Consider the following 19,253-nt stretch of genomic DNA (forward strand, 5'->3'; position numbering starts at 1 on the left):
TGTTATGAGGGTCTGGCCAACCCCGTACCTGCCCGGAACGCAGATCAGCGAAGTGCAGTCATAAGCCACCGTAGAACACAGCCCTCTTTGTTGACGCAATCCCCGTCTAGGCTCAGGCAGGGTTGACGAACATCCCCTGTCAAAGATGACGTCGTGGTCAAGAGTGTAAAACATGTTAAAAATCAAAGCACGTTCAACAGAATAGCATCAAGCTAACGGCTGCTCCAACCGTTCTGGTGCTATCGCTTCCGCTCGCGAGACGCCGATCTACGACGCACGCGATCAGGAGCGAGCTCCCGGCGGCGCGCGAGAAGCCTAAGCTACCCCGCGCCAGGCCACCGACCGGCTAACCGTAAGCTATGAACATGTAAACAATGACATAACACTCACCCAGACAGGCCGCCGTTCTGAACCCTCCTCACTTTTTAAGAGAAAAGAGAAAACAAGACGTCAACACCGCTTCACAACGGTGACATTAACACGTCCGGCGGAATCAGCACAGTACCAACTGGCCTGTATAGCTGACTTTGAACATGAATCTGCCGCTATCGCACATTACATGCACATATCCCCTCGTGAAGGAATACTCTCATTTGGATATGAAAGATGGGGTCTTAACACGGTGACAGAGAGAATCCACTCGTCCAGAACACACAGGGATCACCACTAGTTAAAACTATAATGGTCGCCAGACCAAGGCCTTCTGTCGCCTAGACGGCTAAACAAAGGACCCTAGCCTGGGGCCGGTTTCCATAAACTTTGTCTAGTAGCCCCCATAGCACTAACAGACAAGTGGAGCCCGCCAGCAAACACTACTCACCCAACCTGGAACGCACCGCTCCTCACAACAGCGGCATGTCCGACAGTTCAGCTGTGGCCTGACAGGTTTCACCCCAACAAACACAGCAAGGAACTGCAGTTGAGAAGCATGCAGCGGCGTGCTCCCAATACGAAAACCGGTGGAGGGTTTGTAGAATGATCATCATCTTCTAGACACTCCAGTACGAAGACAATATCGCCGTATTTTCTCGAAAATAGTGAGAGAGAAAATAAAGATATGATGTCAACGTATCCTTGTTTCCCAAGCTGTTCCTAATCCAATTTCTTCCATCATGGTGTCAAGTGTGGGGATCTACCGAGGCACCTCTTCCTTGTGGTGAAAGCGAGAAGGAGGAGAGCAGGTGACCACACACCTGCTTATGAAGGTAAGCTGATGAGGGGTGTGGTCAGACTAATACTGGTATTAGAGGTACATTTGTGGTTTATTCAGTACGCGTGCACGTACGCGAGATAGTGCAGAAGGCGAAGCCAAGCTAAGCCACTAACGATACAGAACTGTATATACCACCAGTATAACCTTATATACCACCAGTATAACCCTATATACCACCAGTATAACTGTATATACCACCAGTATAACCTTATATACCACCAGTATAACCCTATATACCACCAGTATAACTGTATATACCATCAGTATAACCTTATATACCATCAGTATAACCTTATATACCACCAGTATAACCTTATATACCACCAGTATAACCTTATATGCCACCAGTATAACTGTATATGCCACCAGTATTTATTTATTTATTTATTTATTTATTTCAGATCCCCATTAGTCACTGCCTCAGCAGCGACTATTCTTCCTGGGGTCTGGATCCAAACATATAAAATTAAACAAGAATAATCAATAAAAACCTAAAAACCTAAAAACAAAACAAATATCAATAAAACACCAATAAAATATACAAACAATTATAGAACATTAAACCAATCAAAATCAGACATACAAACAAATATGTATGCCAACGTTTCTAATGTAGAACAATAACAAATATCAAGTATAACTGTATATACCACCAGTATAACTGTATATACCACCAGTATAACTGTATATACAACTGTATATACCACCAGTATAACTGTACATAGCACCAGTGTGAAGGACTGTGTGTGTATGTAACTAGGAGGGATGTGAGGATTGTGTGTGTGTAACTAGGAGGGATGTGAGGACTGTGTGTGTAACTAGGAGGGATGTGAGGACTGTGTGTGTAACTAGGAGGGATGTGAGGACTGTGTGTGTGTAACTAGGAGGGATGTGAGGATTGTGTGTGTGTAACTAGGAGGGATGTGAGGACTGTGTGTGTAACTAGGAGGGATGTGAGGACTGTGTGTAACTAGGAGGGATGTGAGGACTGTGTGTGTGTAACTAGGAGGGATGTGAGGACTGTGTGTGTGTAACTAGGAGGGATGTGAGGACTGTGTGTGTGTAACTAGGGAGGGATGTGAGGACTGTCTGTGTGTAACTAGGAGGGATGTGAGGACTGTGTGTAACTAGGAGGGATGTGAGGACTGTGTGTGTGTAACTAGGAGGGATGTGAGGACTGTGTGTGTGTAACTAGGAGGGTTATGAGGACAGTGTGTAACTAGGAGGGATGTGAGGTCTGTCTGTGTGTAACTAGGAGGGTTATGAGGACAGTGTGTAACTAGGAGGGATGTGAGGACTGTGTGTGTGTAACTAGGAGGGTTATGAGGACAGTGTGTAACTAGGAGGGATGTGAGGACTGTGTGTAACTAGGAGGGATGTGAGGACTGTGTGTGTGTAACTAGGAGGGATGTGAGGACTGTGTGTAACTAGGAGGGATGTGAGGACTGTGTGTAACTAGGAGGGATGTGAGGACTGTGTGTAACTAGGAGGGATGTGAGGACTGTGTGTGTAACTAGGAGGGATGTTGAGGACTGTGTGTGTAACTAGGAGGGATGTGAGGACTGTGTGTGTAACTAGGAGGGATGTGAGGACTGTGTGTGTAACTAGGAGGGATGTGAGTACTGTGTGTGTAACTAGGAGGGATGTGAGGACTGTGTGTGTGTAACTAGGAGGGATGTGAGGACTGTGTGTGTGTAACTAGGAGGGATGTGAGGACTGTGTGTGTGTAACTAGGAGGGATGTGAGGACTATGTGTGTAACTAGGAGGGATGTGAGGACTGTGTGTGTGTAACTAGGAGGGATGTGAGGACTGTGTGTGTAACTAGGAGGGATGTGAGGACTGTGTGTGTAACTAGGAGGGTTATGAGGACTGTGTGTGTGTAACTAGGAGGGGTATGAGGACTGTGTGTGTGTAACTAGGAGGGATGTGAGGACTGTGTGTGTAACTAGGAGGGATGTGAGGACTGTGTGTGTAACTAGGAGGGATGTGAGTACTGTGTGTGTGTAACTAGGAGGGGTATGAGGACTGTGTGTGTGTAACTAGGAGGGGTATGAGGACTGTGTGTGTGTAACTAGGAGGGATGTGAGGACTGTGTGTAACTAGGAGGGATGTGAGGACTGTGTGTAACTAGGAGGGATGTGAGGACTGTGTGTAACTAGGAGGGTTATGAGGACTGTCTGTGTGTAACTAGGGAGGGATGTGAGGACTGTGTGTATGTAACTAGGAGGGATGTGAGGACTGTCTATGTGTAACTAGGAGGGATGTGAGGACTGTGTGTGTATGTAACTAGGATGGATGTGAGGACTGTCTATGTGTAACTAGGGAGGGATGTGCAAAATGTCTCAATGTGCAACTGCCTTGAGTACATTGACAATAAAGTAATCTTCTTCTTCTTCTACTTCTCAGTACATGTCCTTGTAGATCTCCTGCACCAGCTCACGCAGGTCAGCCAGCTTCTGCAGCAACTTGGGGAAGATGAAGGCGTCATCTGGGTGGTTGGCCAGCAGGTGGAGCTGCAGTGCCTGGATGATGCTCTCCTGCAGACGGTCCACCAGGCGCGTGTCCACTAGGCCAGGGCGATCTGGATCGAGGGAGGTAAGAAAGGAGGATTCAAGACCTTCTAATAAATGTTTTCACCCAGGGAGCCTGAGGTATTGTACTGTATTGTTACAGTAACAGGTCTGGACCAGAATTTAACCCTCTCACTACCACACTACCAAATGGTTAACCCTTTCACTGCGACAATACAGAAGGTTAACCCTTTCACTATCACACGACAAAGGGTTAACCCTTTCACTACCACACTGCAGAAGGTTAACCCTTTACTATCACACTACAGACTGTCTGTAGTGTGATAGTAAAGGGTTAACCTTCTGTAGTGTGGTAGTGAAAGGGTTAAAGCTCACACAAACATTTTAAAGGAACACACCAACATTATGGGAAATGCGCTTACTGAGTCAGACAAGAAGATAGATACCAATTTCCTCTCATTCAGTAGAAAGCTATCCGGCTGCAAGTTAGCCTAGCTTAGCACAAATGAATGGAAGTGAATATGGACCTGAATATTTCCTTTTTCTTTTTTGCTTGCACGCAAACGGTGCTGTCCAGGTTCTGATTTCATACAATACACCCACTAGGCTACTACAGCGAGCCCCACTCATTTCATATAGTGCAAATTAATTGTTCAAATGAAGGCATCCAATATGATTAACTACCTCGCTACAAAGGATCGGCGGGCGGAGATTCAGAACGCACATATATTATATATACATTAAAAAATTCCCAGCATTTTTTTACTTCTAATTTACATGCTATACTATGTTATTTTATTTCATACTTATCTTGTCTTGCACAGTCTCTGGAGCGTAACAGTAAGGAGCATTTTGTATAAAAGTATTCTGTACTTCTGTATGACAACTATTAAAGAAACTTGAAACTTGAAACTTAAGTCTCTCACCCGTTTTGTCGCAACAATCCATTTCATGCATCCGTTTACGTGCGTTGTGTGTGTGTGTGTGCTTTCCGAGCCAATCGGAGGCTTTGTTACATTCTGGATGATTTTAGATCGTGGTTGAACAGAAGAACTTAGAACTAGTCAGTTAGCGAACTAGTTATACCTTGGAAGTATTGAAGCAATTAGATACCATGAAAGTATCACATTTCGATACCGAGCCCTACTCACAAGCGCATGGACTTAGGCTGCTACCGGGATGGTCTTAGGCTGCTACCGGGATGGTCTTAGGCTGCTATCTACCTGGTATATTGCTTTTAACAAGTCTGGGATGAAGGCACTTTACCTCAATATCGATGTCTTTGAAGGCCTTGGCTCCGAGCTCGGTCTTTCTTGATCTGCTCCAGCTGCTCGCGCACCGTCTTCCTCTTGATCTGCTCCAGCTCCTGCATGATGCGCTCCTTCTCCCGCTCCTTGGCCTCCAGGCGGAGCCGGTCCTCCTCGGCCTTGCGGACCTTCTGCTGCTCCGCCTCGCGCTGCTCCAGCTCCTCCTTCTCCCGCGCGATGTTCAGGCTCTCCAGGCGCTCATCGATGGTCTGCCTGCGGGCCAGGACGCGCTGGTGCTCCTCGCGGGCGTTCTTCAGGTAGGCGGTGATGGCCAGCTGGGACTGCTCCTCGCACTCTTGCTGCGAAAGGGACAAATAAGGACGCGTCAGCGATAAGGATAATGTATAAAAGTTATAATAACAATAAATCTGATTCATCTAGAACTCAAAATCACTTTACACTAAGGTGGTAGTGAGACAAGCAACAGACAAACATAAACAAACATGGATGGACTGGGAGGGGGCTAAGAGAAGGCAGTGTGAAGAAGAGATGGGTCTTGAGGCGGCATTGGAAAATTGAGACTCAGTCCCTAATGTCTTGGAGGAGGGAGTTCCAGAGCCTGGGAACTGCCCTGGAGAAGAGCTCTCGGCTCGGCACTGGAATGTTAAACGCTGCCACCGATTGACACCTTCGTCGTTGACACCTCGGCCAGCGCACACACAATAGCCAGCAGCCTGCGCACATATATTATATATACATTTCAAAATTCCCAGCATAATATTTTGGGTAGGCATAGCCCCCCCTTGCCTAATAGACGCGCCGCCGCCTATGGGGAGAGGTGTTTTTGCCAAAACAGACAAACCATACAGATCACTTGTTAACCCATTCCGTGCCAATCATGATGATAGTCGTGACACTATCCCAAACCAAACAGTCACGTATTATGTCCTTCCGCAACATCAAAAACATTAATTTAGCAGATCTCACCACAGGCATCGACAGTTTTCCCCATCACCATCCCCCCATGCACCCCGGATCAGCTCGTGTCCCACTACAACGACAGTCTCCAAATTCTGCTGGACTCACTTGCCCCCCTCAAAACCAGGACAGTCTCATTCCCCCACTCTGCCCCCTGGTTCTCCCCTCACCTACGTCTGCTGAAAGCCAAAGGACGTCAGCTGGAGCGGCTTTCCAGAAAAACTGGACTCACTGTTCACAAACAGATGCACCATATTACCCATATCCTCCACTACAAAGATGCCCTCTCCTCAGCCAAATCCCATTATTTTGCAGACAAAAACATTGCTGGTGCTGGGAACACCAGGGCCCTGTTCTCAGTGGTCAACAACTCACTCCGCCCCCCTGACTCCCTTCCCTCACACTTCTACTCCACTGAACATTGTAACTCCCTGATGTCATTTTTCAATAAAAAAATAGCCAATATCCACTAGCAACTGACCTCTCTCATGTCCAGTTGTCCATCTCCCCTAGCTCCACCCCCCCCCCCCTCTCTGCACCTCTCTCCTGCTTCCATCTCCCCTCTGCTGCCGATATATCAAAACTCATCCGGAAATCCAGGGCGGCTAGGTGGTGTAGTGGGCAAGGCACTCGCCACCAGTGTGGAGACGCTAGGATTCGCGTGTTCGAATCCAGCTCTCCACATTGTTTTCAGTTTAGCTGGTCGTCCGCAGTAATACACATTGGCCGTATTACGGGGAGGGAAAACTGAAGGGTGGGGATCGGACGTTGTGAACAAGCGACTCCTACAAGTCGGTTGGTGCGCCTGCGCAGTAGAATCAGGAAGTGTCGGGGGCAGCGTGAGCCTCCCACGCGTTACTCCTCGACACTGAGAGGTCGAGCTGCGCAGGTGAAAAGATGCGACTGCTGTTACCTCAAGTACCGGAGGGGACTTGTGCTATGTATGACTTAGTCCACATTGTAGCCGGCTTGTGGGAGGCAAGAAACAGCGTTCGTGACAGGGGAGGGTTGAATTGGATGATACGAAAAATTGGGATGGGAGAAAATATAGAAAATGGGAGAAAAAGTGGATCAAAAAAAAAAAAACTCATCCGGAAATCCAAGCCATCCACCTGCCAACTTGACCCCCTGCCCTCCTCCCTGGTCATAGCCTCCTCTCCTGCCCCTTATAACGAAAGGTTATTTTATAACCTAGTTATATGAATACTGGCTGAGCGTCTCGCTCTGCCAATGAGATAACCTCTTATCTCCTTGCACATAATGTGCTCACGAAACAAACAAATGCAATCACATGCACGTGACCAAGCCACGCCCCTGCAACTCCCTATATGCAGGGATGCAGTGGTGGGTGGACGGGGTACCACGCCGTCCTAGTAGTTCGCTGAGCAGAAGTACGCGCAATCGCGCACGGATGTGTACGCGCACGGATGTGCATGCGCGCGCACACAAAAATGCGTTCACAATTTCCACTGGACTCGTGCTCCAAGTACCCGGCGGCCGGCACTTATCTATCACCTAGACTTTGCATAATAATAGGATACCGGATAGCATAACAAAGAACGAGAAGAGCCAAACCAAAATACAAGCCTGTACCAATTGGTGGGGGTTTGCTTGAGCTGTGGAACCTCTCACTATGTGACAATGGTCCCGACTGGAAGGATCAAGGATGAGGCATTAAGTTGTGCTTCAGAAGGAAACTGTCCTTCTGTAAACTAAGTTACATTGTTAATTTAGTTTGTATTTACTTTTCTAGTTTAAGTTCATTCAATTAAAGAAATTGTAACTACAATTACATTTAAAACATTGTTTGTTTTTCAACCATATCTGTTGACAATATAATTTCTTTATATATTGAAGGCTACATCCTGCTACCTTTTTCAGCTTCTCTATTTCAAGGCAATATTTACAAAAACTAAACAAAAACTAGTAATTTCCTATACAAACATGTTTCCTACTATTTATTCTGGCACGAAGACTGGATTAGGCCTCGAGCGGCCGAATAGACAGGCACTCAGGCCGCACCGAGAGAGCACACAGCTCACCCACGCGCTTAGCGGAGGTGATGGCCAAAAAGAACGCAGTCTTAAAGACAGCTGATCCAATGGCGCCTGCTCAAGAGGCTCAAACGGGGCCTCCGACAACCGGCCCAGGACCAGTTGGAGGTCCCACTCGGAGACAGAGAACTTTCCACAGGCTTGAGACGCCAAAAAGACAAAGAAAGGCACTTCCTGGAGTAACTCCCCAGGTGAAAGTGTTTGTTAAACATCATTACCTTCTTCTCCTGGTTCTTCAGACGCTCCTGGAGCTCCTTCTTCAGCTGCTCCTCCTTTTGGGCCATGATGAAGTCTGCCAGGTCCTGTTGACACAACAACTTAAGTTAAGTCTCTCACCCGTTTTGTTGCAACAATCCATTTCATGCATCCGTTTACGTGCGTTGTGTGTGTGTGTGTACTTTCCGAGCCAATCGGAGGCTTTGTTACATTCTGGATGATTTTAGATCGTGGTTGAACAGAAGAACTTAGAACTAGTCAGTTAGCGAACTAGTTATACCTTGGAAGTATTGAAGCAATTCGATACCATGAAAGTATCACATTTCGATACCGAGCCCTACTCACAAGCGCATGGTCTTAGGCTGCTACCGGGATGGTCTTAGGCTGCTACCGGGATGGTCTTAGGCTGCTACCGGGATGGTCTTAGGCTGCTACCGGGATGGTCTTAGGCTGCTACCGGGATGGTCTTAGGCTGCTACCTACCTGGTATATTGCTTTTAACAAGTCTGGGATGAAGGCACTTTACCTCGAAATCGATGTCTTTGAAGGCCTTGGCTCCGAGCTCGGTCTTCTTGATCTGCTCCAGCTCCTGCATGATGCGCTCCTTCTCCCGCTCCTTGGCCTCCAGGCGGAGCCGGTCCTCCTCGGCCTTGCGGACCTTCTGCTGCTCCGCCTCGCGCTGCTCCAGCTCCTCCTTCTCCCGCGCGATGTTCAGGCTCTCCAGGCGCTCATCGATGGTCTGCCTGCGGGCCAGGACGCGCTGGTGCTCCTTGCGGGCGTTCTTCAGGTAGTCGGTGATGGCCAGCTGGGACTGCTCCTCGCGCTCTTGCTGCGGAAGGGACAAATAAGGACGCGTCAGCGATAAGGATAAGGTATAAAAGTTATAATAACAATAAATCTGATTAATCTAGAACTCAAAATCACTTTACACTAAGGTGGTAGTGAGACAAGCAACAGACAAACATAAACAAACATGGATGGACTGGGAGGGGGCTAAGAGAAGGCAGTGTGAAGAAGAGATGGGTCTTGAGGCGGCATTTGAAAATTGAGACTCAGTCCCTAATGTCTTGGAGGAGGGAGTTCCAGAGCCTGGGAACTGCCCTGGAGAAGAGCTCTCGGCTCGGCACTCCCCCAAAACAAAAGTTGGACTTGGGGGTGGCGAGAAGGCAGACTGAGGTAGATCTGAGGGACCGAGGGGGCATGCATGTGTGAGGCAGAGTGCGCAAATCTGTTTGTCCGCGTATGTCTGTCATAGTGTCAATATGGTTACATGCCATGGGTTATTCATGAAAAAGATTTGACATAATCACAGTTGCTGGAGGATGATATAACAGTATGATACTTGATCATGTGACTGCTTCTCCAGTGAAAGGAGATACAGGCTTCATGTGAAGGCAGGTTAAAACATGTGTATGTTTATTATAATGTGAGGTATGTGGGAGTCTGTAAATTGTTGAGAGTTGAGCCCAGGTCACCATTTTCCTACATGTGGCTACAAAAATCAATGAAATGACAGCAGTCAACCTTGGGCTTCCAACAGCCTCCCAAGACGGCAAACACAGGAGAACGCCTGCTTGGTCCGAGCCAGACGCTGAGTTTTTAAGTGATGCATTAGTTACCATTTTACATCCAGTGAGTGCCCTGTGGTTATAATATGTTTACGTGTGAAAGAGGAGGTGCGTTCAACAGAGGGCAGTGCTCACCAGGATGGAGACGGGCCTGATGACTTGGATGGCCTTGGCCAGTGAGGAGGACATGGCAGTCAGCTGGTTAGTGGTTACTGATCTGCTCCGAGGGCATGTTCTGCAGGAACGGACCCACGGGAGAGTCCTCCTTGGCCGAGTAGATCAGGTCCGAACCGAAACTCAAGGTTCGAGACGAGTGGTCGATACGAACCTACAAAAAAAGAATATATATATAAATGTCTTTGAATTCATAGTTTATTTCTAACAATAAATATAATCAAGAAATAACAATGTAAAAAAAATATATATATATAATTTGCTGTGAAAAAATTTCAATTAACAAAATAAGATAAAATAATAAACAAAATACAAGTCCGATTTGTCCGAAAAGGAATAGTTAGAAGCAGGGCCGTAGCCAGGGTTTAGAAATTAGGGAGGTCCATTTATTTTTTTTGGCCCAGACCGGCCCACTATAATCGGTCGGACACCACCTAGCCCGGGTTTAGAAATTAGGGAGGTCCATTTCTGGCTTGACTAGACATTAAGGAGAGAGAGAGATGATTACAATGAACTGGTACATTCAGGTCCAGAATTGTTGGAATTCCCTGACAAATATGTGCAAAAAGCTGTACAATTTAAACAATACCATACTGGTAATGAGCAAATAGTTGTTTATTCAATTAATGCATGGAGCTGTTCCATTTTATACTAACTTCATTCATTCATTCATTTGGTACTAACTACTCAGTTCATACAGATTTCAAGTATCCAAATATCAATGATGAATATTGCATAAGGTTTACACAGTTATCACCTGTTTGTTTTATATTCATGCTCAGAGAGGAGTAAGTTAGATCTTTGTATGCGAGTTATATGGCAATTAAATCAATGGTGTGCTTGTTTGTTACAGCCGGCCACTAGGGGGCAGCGGCTCATTAGAAGTGCTGATCAGCTTAGATGTGACGGTCACTGACAGTAACCTGGGCTTATTTTAGCCAACGCGATGCTCACCAAATAACGTTATAATTAATATTATTATCGACATCACCATGGCAGAGAGAGATGGCACACACAAACTACCTCAGGTTCCTCCAGCTCACCGTCCCTCCTCTGCCCTTCTGCCTGGCTGGCTACCTGAGGCTGTGTTGAACTTGTTGCTGCACCGGCTGCACTAGTATTATTGTGGATGACGACGTTGAAGCAGCAAACATGTCTGTTATTTTATTATATTTGTCAGCATCCACGACCACCTCTAGTTTTCAGATTTTTTCCGCCGGCAATTTCTCCATGTTCTGTTTCTCCATTTTTCCTGTTTCCGCATCTGTTCTTCTAACACGAGAAACAGGTCTTCTTCTTCTTTTTGGTGTTTTACGGCGGACGGCCACCATAAATGGGGCATTTACCGCCACCTACCGACCCGGAAATCGGGCCAGTCTTCCATTCTCCCCTCTTCTTTTTCTTATTCAACGGTTCAATGTCAGATCGCGACCAAATCCATTCAACCCCCTAACACACCAAACAAAACAAAACCCATCCCTAACATCACCACCCTATCCAACCTAATCTATGAGTCACTCATTGCCTCCAGCGACTGACTCTGGCCTTCCTGAACACTCACCACCCCCTTCCCTAACTCTCTTACTTGATCCCTCACAACAACCTTCTTCCCTGACTTCCCTAACTCCCTCGATACTTGCCCTATTGTCAACCCCTTCATACCCATGTCTAATACTGCCGCCTCAACGACTAACCTTAACCTCTCTGTCCTACTGCTAACCATCACTATAGTATTCACCACTCTCGTCACAAATGCCACTATCTCCAACTTCACCCCCCACACCCTCTCTTTCTCCTCTTGCACTTCCTCTACCGACAAATGCCCTTTCCTAAACCCCTTATCCACACCTTGCTTCCCCTGACCCTCCTGCACTACCCTTACTGCCAAATGCCCTTCTCCTTCCTCACCTTGCTTTCCCTGACCTAACTTCCTAACTGCCTCCGCATACGAAATCCTATCATCCCTTCTCACTCTCTGAACCTCAACCTCCCTCCTCATCACCGCACAACCCCTAAACGCTACACTATGTTCCCCACCACAACTACAACACTTCAGCTTCACTCCCTCCCCACACTTCCCATATTCATGCTCCCCGCCACACCTAGCACACCTCTGTCCCTTCTTACAAGAAACAGCTACATGGCCAAATTCCTGACACCTATAACACCTAAGAGGACTCTGAACAAATTCCCTAACCCTAAACATCCTATACCCTACAAACACTACACTAGGAACAACCTTACCCTCAAACTTAATCACTACCGTCTCCGTCTCTACCCTATCTGCTCCCCTCTTCATCCTTTCTGCACCCTTAACCATGCCATTACGCCCGTCCTTCCCTAACCCTTCCACCAGCTGCTCCACGCTAACCTCAACCGGTACCCCAGCTATCACCCCCTTACATCCCCCCTCCCTCTTCTCCCCTACTCTCACTACCTCCCTTATACCCACGCCACCAATGCTCCTCATCTTCCTAGCCATCTCCACCTGCCCTACACTTACACACCCTACTGCCAGATTCCCATCTATCAAAACTCTAGCATACTCTACCTCTCCTAACTGCTTACCTACGAGTTTTGGCAGCTCGAACAACCCTAACTTGCTCACTCCCCCCACCCCCTCAAACCTAACCACTACATGAATCACTTCCGCAACAACCTCGCCTCTACCCTCACCATCTGATCCACTCGAGCTATCCCCCCTACCCTTCTTCCTTTTCACCCCCTTCCCCCCACTATCCCTGCCCCTCTTCTCCACCTTACTCCACCCTTCTCCCCCGCTCTCACCCCCCGAACCACACTCCATACTGTCATCTCCCATCGCCAAACTCACTCCCTCAGGGAGCAGCAAGGCGGACATACCCAACGGCTCATTCCCTACATATCCGTCAAACGTGACCCTGCAGTCTTCACCCTTGATCCAGGAAACAAACCCCAGATACACCTTGCCATCCCCGGGGAACACAGCACGACAACGGGAGCCCACCCTCCATGCTAGAGCCGCCTCCATGTCTCCATATCCCATCAAACAGTTCTCTCGACAAGTAACCTTAAGTCTCTCTCGCTTTCGACACCACCGCTCCGGCACACCAGGACCAGACTCAAAACATTCAATCGGCAAAACGCTCCCCTCCCGGCGGTGCGACTCTGCTTCCCCTTCCGTCATCCTCACGCCACCGACTCGGAACATTCCTCCACCGCTCCACCACGAGAAACAGGTGAGAGAGGGGGGGGGCTTATTAAGAGATGTGATTGGGCCGCAGCACGCATAATGGACCGCTGTTCCCAGCCTATTGGGGGGGGGGGGGCTTATTAAGAGATGTGATTGGGCCGCAGCACGCATAATGAGCCGATGTTCCCAGCCTAGTGGGGGAGGGGCTTAGTAAGAGATGTGATTATTGGGCCGGCCCCGGTCGTTGACCAAACGGCCCACTAGCAAATAGTTACCGAGGTCCGGACCTCGGTGACCTCATAGCTGGCTACGGCCATGGTTAGAAGCAATATGCTTATCAGGTCCTACCCCTTATTGCAATAAACCCTTAACAATCTTTCCAAACAGTGTTACATTTTCTATCATCTATCAAGAGAATCATCTGGAAACAAAATCACTTTGTTAATATATAATCCTTACTGTTCATAAATAAGTTATTTTACAATCAATACATGTGTAAACCTGTATGAAGTCTCAAAATGAATGCAATACTAATGCTGCATGGAAATGTGTATCTATCTTAACACATTGGTTGCCAGCAGGGGGTGCGCGATTTATCGCTTGAGTGCCACCACTCTAATCAATGAGAGGACAAGCACATTTGCGAACGCATAAACTATATCTTAAATTATGGCTATGTGTCTAATACGCCCGTCGCTTATCAATGACTTGCTTGCAGTCAACATGTACGAAATGTTCTTCATCAGTACATTTCCGTTTTTTATACCGTTTTCAATAAGAGTATAGTTTTGGAGATTTCTAGGGGGGAAAAAAGATTCCGCGATAATAGCTCTTTAGCTCACCAACTCAGAATCATTGGTGAAAAATCGAGACCAACAGAAGAAGCTGTATATTTGCTTCATCGATTTCACGAAGGCCTTCGACAGAGTTGAACATACAACATTGATGAGAACAATGGAAGAGTTCAAAATACCAGTTTCTGACCGAAGAATAATTGCCAACTTATACTGGAGGCAGAAGGCTAATGTTAGAATAGAAAAGTCAAGATAGACTGCGCTCACAAATTATAACACTGGGTGCTGAAATCCCGTCGAGTATAATAGAAAGAAAGCAATACGCTTGGACCAGCACTCTCAGATTTTGGTAGATTTAATCGCAGCCTGAAACAAACATGTTTCGGAACTGTAATGTTCCTTCTTCAGTGTTGATGGCTAGCAAATGTTCTCACCGACAATATTGTTTTTATACACCAAGAACAGCAGGAAGTGACATCATCCACAGGTGTGTTGAATTACTATAAGGTCTAGTTTGACCCAGGAAGTACTTTGAAGTCAAGAGTCCATTCTTAAGTCAAAATTACCTAAATATACAAATACAAAATGTAGATAATAGATACAAAAACATAAAATTGTTATACTAGAAACAAAACCAAAATTGACATCTAATATGTATGGCTAGATAGGTACATTCTAATGCCTTATTCATTTTCAATATAAACCATAAACCATAAACAAGACCCTAGGGTAAATAAGTCCGCCCTTTGGCTTACAGTCAAACTCTTTTTTTGAGCCTCGTAATAAAGAGGAAACCCGATGAAAAAACTAAAGTCAAAATTACCACAATATACAGATGGTAAATGTAAGTATAAGATTAAAATTAAAATGATTGTGCAGGAAACAAAAAACATAAATCAAAATAGCAAAAATATCTAGTATGTCTGGCTAGATAGATACACTACAATGCCTCATTCATTTTATATAAGCCATAAACAACAAAAACTAAAACTAAACAGGAAACCCATTGGGTAAATAAGTCTGCATTTATATATGGCTAGATAGATACACTCTAATGCCTTATTCATTTATAAATAAACAATAAACAATAAAAAGTAAACCAGAGACCCTTGGGTAAATAAGTCCGCCATTATGTATGGCTAGATACACTCTAATGGCTAATTCATTTTATATAAATAAACAATAAACCATAAAAACCCTTGGGTAAATACGTCCGCCATTATGTATGGCTAGCTAGATACACTCTAATACCTTATTCATTTTATATAAATAAACCATAAACAATCAAAAGTAAACCAGAAACCCTTGGGTAAATAAGTCTGCCATTAGGCGTAACTTCAAACTCTTTTTTTGAGCCTCGTAATCGAGCGGAAAAAAGGAAAATAAGGAAAAAGACTCCACCTGTTCGGTGTGTCTGAAGGTTGTTAGACTTACTAATGGCTCTTTAAAATAGATCTAAAGTCTAATCATTAATACTCCCTTGTGTTACGTATATAACTATTGCTTAAAATAAACTTATTTGTTGGGCTAAATTGATCTTACTCGTATTTACTGAACCCGGCATACTTCTTTCTAAGGATACTATAAAACTAATAATCGGCCTTAATGGGAAAAGTATTTAAAGGAAGCAGGTCAACAAGTTCTCTTCATTCATACCTCTTGGTTCTATACAATTAAAGAGGTGAATAAAATAACATTCCCTTTGCAAAAGTAGCTTATGTCTGTCACCTCCCCTGGCGGGCCTATGTACCAATTCTAGACCCATGTAACGGAGATCATTGACAGCATGCTTGCAAGAATTGAAGTGTCTAGCTACCGCCGATTTGACGTCTGCATTTCTGATTGAACACTTATGTTCACTGATTCTTAATTTGAATGGTCTCGTTGTTTTGCCCACATATGAAAAATCACAAGGGCATTTCAGCAGGTACACTATGTTGGAGGAATTGCAGGTAATACGCCCTTTGACCGATAACCGTTTGCCCGTTTTTGGGTGTGTATAACTTTTGTCTTTGATCATCCCTTGGCAATGTACACAAGATTGACAGGGAAAGTTCCCATCTGGGATGTTAGACATAAAGTGAGTTGATTTTACCTTGGGAAAATCCGTTTTCACCAGCAGATTTGAGAGATTCGCTTGTCTTTTGTAATAGTAATTGGGCGAATGCTGAAACGCCGCTCCAACTATAGGATCTGACTGTAAAATATGCCAGTATTTATTGACAATGGTACGTATGTCTCTAGTAATCGGGCTGTAAGTAGACACAAAGGCCACTTTGTCAGAGTGTACCTTTTTCTTCTTAGGGGCCAGTAACAAGGATCTGTCAATCTGCTGAGTTTTGTGCAGGGCCTTAGCTGTTAATATAGCACTGTATCCTCTGTCATGAAAATTCTCCCGTAGGGTTTCGGCTTGGGCCTTGAATCTGACCTCCGTGTCACAGATTCTTTTATACCTGAGTATTTGGCTGAAAGGTAGACTATTTTTTAAAGCCGGGGTATTGTTACGATGGAGGTAGGTAGAATACAGTTTTGCAGAGAGGGAAAGGTATGGAGGAGGCAGAGACGAGGTTTGAAGTTTGGAGAGAGAGTTTACTGTAGAATCCAGTGCAATACAAGAACAACAGAAACTACTTAACCACCTACTCAACAAATCAACAAACAGTAACACTTACTATAGGAACAAAACAACAAACACTAACGCTTACTATAGGAACAAAACAACAAACACTAACACTTACTATAGGATGACAGCACAATACGGCGTGGACAGGAAACGGGGAAGGAGACAGGAGGAATGTCGCCACAATGAAGGGGAGACAGACAGACACCTAAATACCCCGACTAATTAACAATTAAGAACACCTGGCCAACACAGAATCACAAACAACACCTAGACAATAAGCAAAGAACAACTAAACACAACTAAACACAAAAGCAACTCCTAACAACCCAAACAGTGCATGACATCACACCAGGGAAGGGAAAGACAACAACAGTACACACCATGACACCACATTAATCATACTATTAATTATTGTTATCACAGTAGTCAGGATGTCCAGTGTACTGGAGCGCACCGATTGTTTGTCACCACTAGAGGGTGGTAGGGCGCCAATGTCAGGCAGAGGGCCAATGTCAGATAGAGGGCATTGCCCAAAGTTAGGTGGAGAGTACTGCCCAATGTTACCATCCTGCCCAGTCCAGCCAGGACCGGGCCTAGGATCCTGACAGTACCCCCCCCTCAACGGGTGGCTTCCAGACACCCGAAAACAACGTCCATAAGCAGGTGAGGGAGGAAGCCGGAACCCCGGAGAGGACCCAGGGAGAGGACCCGAAGACGAGGGACCAGGAGGCTGAACGAAAAACCCAGGAGGGGCATAGCAGCCAGGGGGGTAGAAAACGGGCGCAGATGCCCGGAGAGGGGGGGTGGGGACGGGAACAGAGGCCCGGGGAGGAGGACTGGACCTGGGAACAGAGGTCCGACGAGGGGGGGTGGGGATGGGCACCGAGACCCGGGGAGGGGGACAGAACCTGAGAACCGAGGTCCGACGAGGGGGGGTGGGGACAAGTGTAGGAGCCCGGGGAGGGAGACTGGACCTCGGAACAGGTGTAGGAGCCCGGGAAGAGGAGCTGGACCCGGGAACAGGTGTAGGAGCCCGGGAAGGGGAGCTGGACCCCAGAGCAGGATCCCGGACGAGGAGCCCTCCAGCCGCCGGACTAGGGACCGGTTCGGGAGAGCCGGAACGGAGGTGCGGCGGCGACGACCCCCGGAGCAGGATCCCATGCAGGCCCCGGCGAAGACCACGGCGAAGCCCACGGCGAAGACCCCGGCGAGGACCAGGACGCCGATCACGGCGCAGAGCTGGACCAGACGGGGAGCCAGGATCCGTCGAGGAGCAGGGCGGCGGCACCGCAGCCGGGCCAGGGGTAGAGGCCGGGCAGGATGTGGAGACCGGGCCGGTCTCGGCGGCGAGGCGTGGTGTAGGACCCGGGGATGAGGAGCCAGGATCCGTCGAGGAGCCGGGAGTCGGCACGGCAGCCGGACCAGGTGGAGAGGCTGGGCAGGGCGTGGAGACTGGACCGGTCTCGGCGGCGAGGCATGGTGTAGGATCCGGGGATGATGAGCCAGGACCCAGAGCAGAGGCTGGACTGGGCGTGGAAGCTGGACCAGCTGTGGAGGCCTTGCCAGCCATACTAGCATCGGGGGCTAGGCTAACTGTGGGCCCTGGACTCACTGTGGGAACTGTGCTAGCTGGGAATGCCTGGCTAGCTGCTGAGGCTAAGCTAACAGTCGGGGAGAGCCTAGCAGCTCCTGTCCTGATAGCCTTCCTAGGCCTGCTAGCTGCAGAGACCTGACTATCTTGGGACATCTGGTCCGTCTCAGTTACTAGGCTCACCCTGAACCTGGCGCCTATTCTAGCACTGGAGACTGTGCTAGCTGGGGACATCTGGTCCGTCTCCGGTACCAGACTCACCTTGAACCTGGTACCTAGGTTAACAGTGGGCGTCTGGTTAGCTACGGTAGCGGGGCTAACAGGCGGAGCTGTGCTAACTGGGGACGGCCGGTTAGCTATTGGGACGGAGCTAACGGGCGGAGCTATGTTAGCTGGGGACGGCCTGTTAGCTATTGGCACGAAGCTAACGGGCGGAGCTATGTTAGCTGTGGACGTCTGGTTAGCTGTATGAGCGGAGCTAACGGGTGGAGCTGTACCAACTGGAGACGTCTGGCCATCTATGGTGGCGGAGCTAACAGGCAGAGCTGTGCTAACTGGGGACGGCCGGTTAGCTATTGGCACAAAGCTAACAGGCGGTTCTGTGTTAGCTGGGGACGGCCGGTTAGCTATCGGCACGAAGCTAACGGGCGGAGCTATGTTAGCTGGGAACGTCTGGTTAGCTGTATGAGTGGAGCTAACGGGTGGAGCTGTATCAACTGGGGACGTCTGGCCATCTATAGTGGCGGAGCTAACAGGCGCAGCTGTGCTAACTGGAGACGTCAGAACAGCCTCAACGGCTGTGGGGGGCTCTAGGCTGACCGTAAGCCTGAGAACAGTCGGCAGGCTAGCTACCCTAGCCTCCGACCTATGCTTATCCATGAGGACCGCAACATGTTCTGCCAACTCCCACATCGCTGGCTGCAGTGTCGGAATCTCCGTGGCGACCTGGTCGATCTTCCGGAGCAGGAACCCCCACTTGGCCAGTGAGTAGTGCTCCATGTCACCGGCCATCAGGCTCTGGACGACCCGAATGGTATCGCTTGCCCTCTTTGCTGTATTCATTACTGGTGGCGACATTCTGTTACGATGGA

The 19,253-nt window shown here is 47.6% G+C and overlaps 1 protein-coding gene across 1 annotated transcript in view; it reads right to left on the reverse strand.

Moving 5' to 3' along the window:
* Positions 1 to 3,616: 3,616 nt before the first annotated feature.
* Positions 3,617 to 19,253, reverse strand: part of LOC311242138 (eukaryotic translation initiation factor 3 subunit A-like) — a gene marked incomplete at both ends in the record, with an annotated part of 152,137 nt that continues 136,500 nt past the window's right edge. The window contains 5 exon segments of the mRNA XM_084331092.1: positions 3,617 to 3,795; positions 4,969 to 5,056; positions 5,058 to 5,351; positions 9,944 to 10,012; positions 10,014 to 10,136. Coding sequence (XP_084187218.1) covers positions 3,617 to 3,795; positions 4,969 to 5,056; positions 5,058 to 5,351; positions 9,944 to 10,012; positions 10,014 to 10,136 — 753 coding nt within the window.

The sequence above is a fragment of the Notolepis coatsorum genome (genome assembly GCF_963971535.1).
Source record: "Notolepis coatsorum genome assembly, chromosome: 15".
Classification (NCBI taxonomy): Eukaryota; Metazoa; Chordata; class Actinopteri; order Aulopiformes; family Paralepididae; genus Notolepis; species Notolepis coatsorum.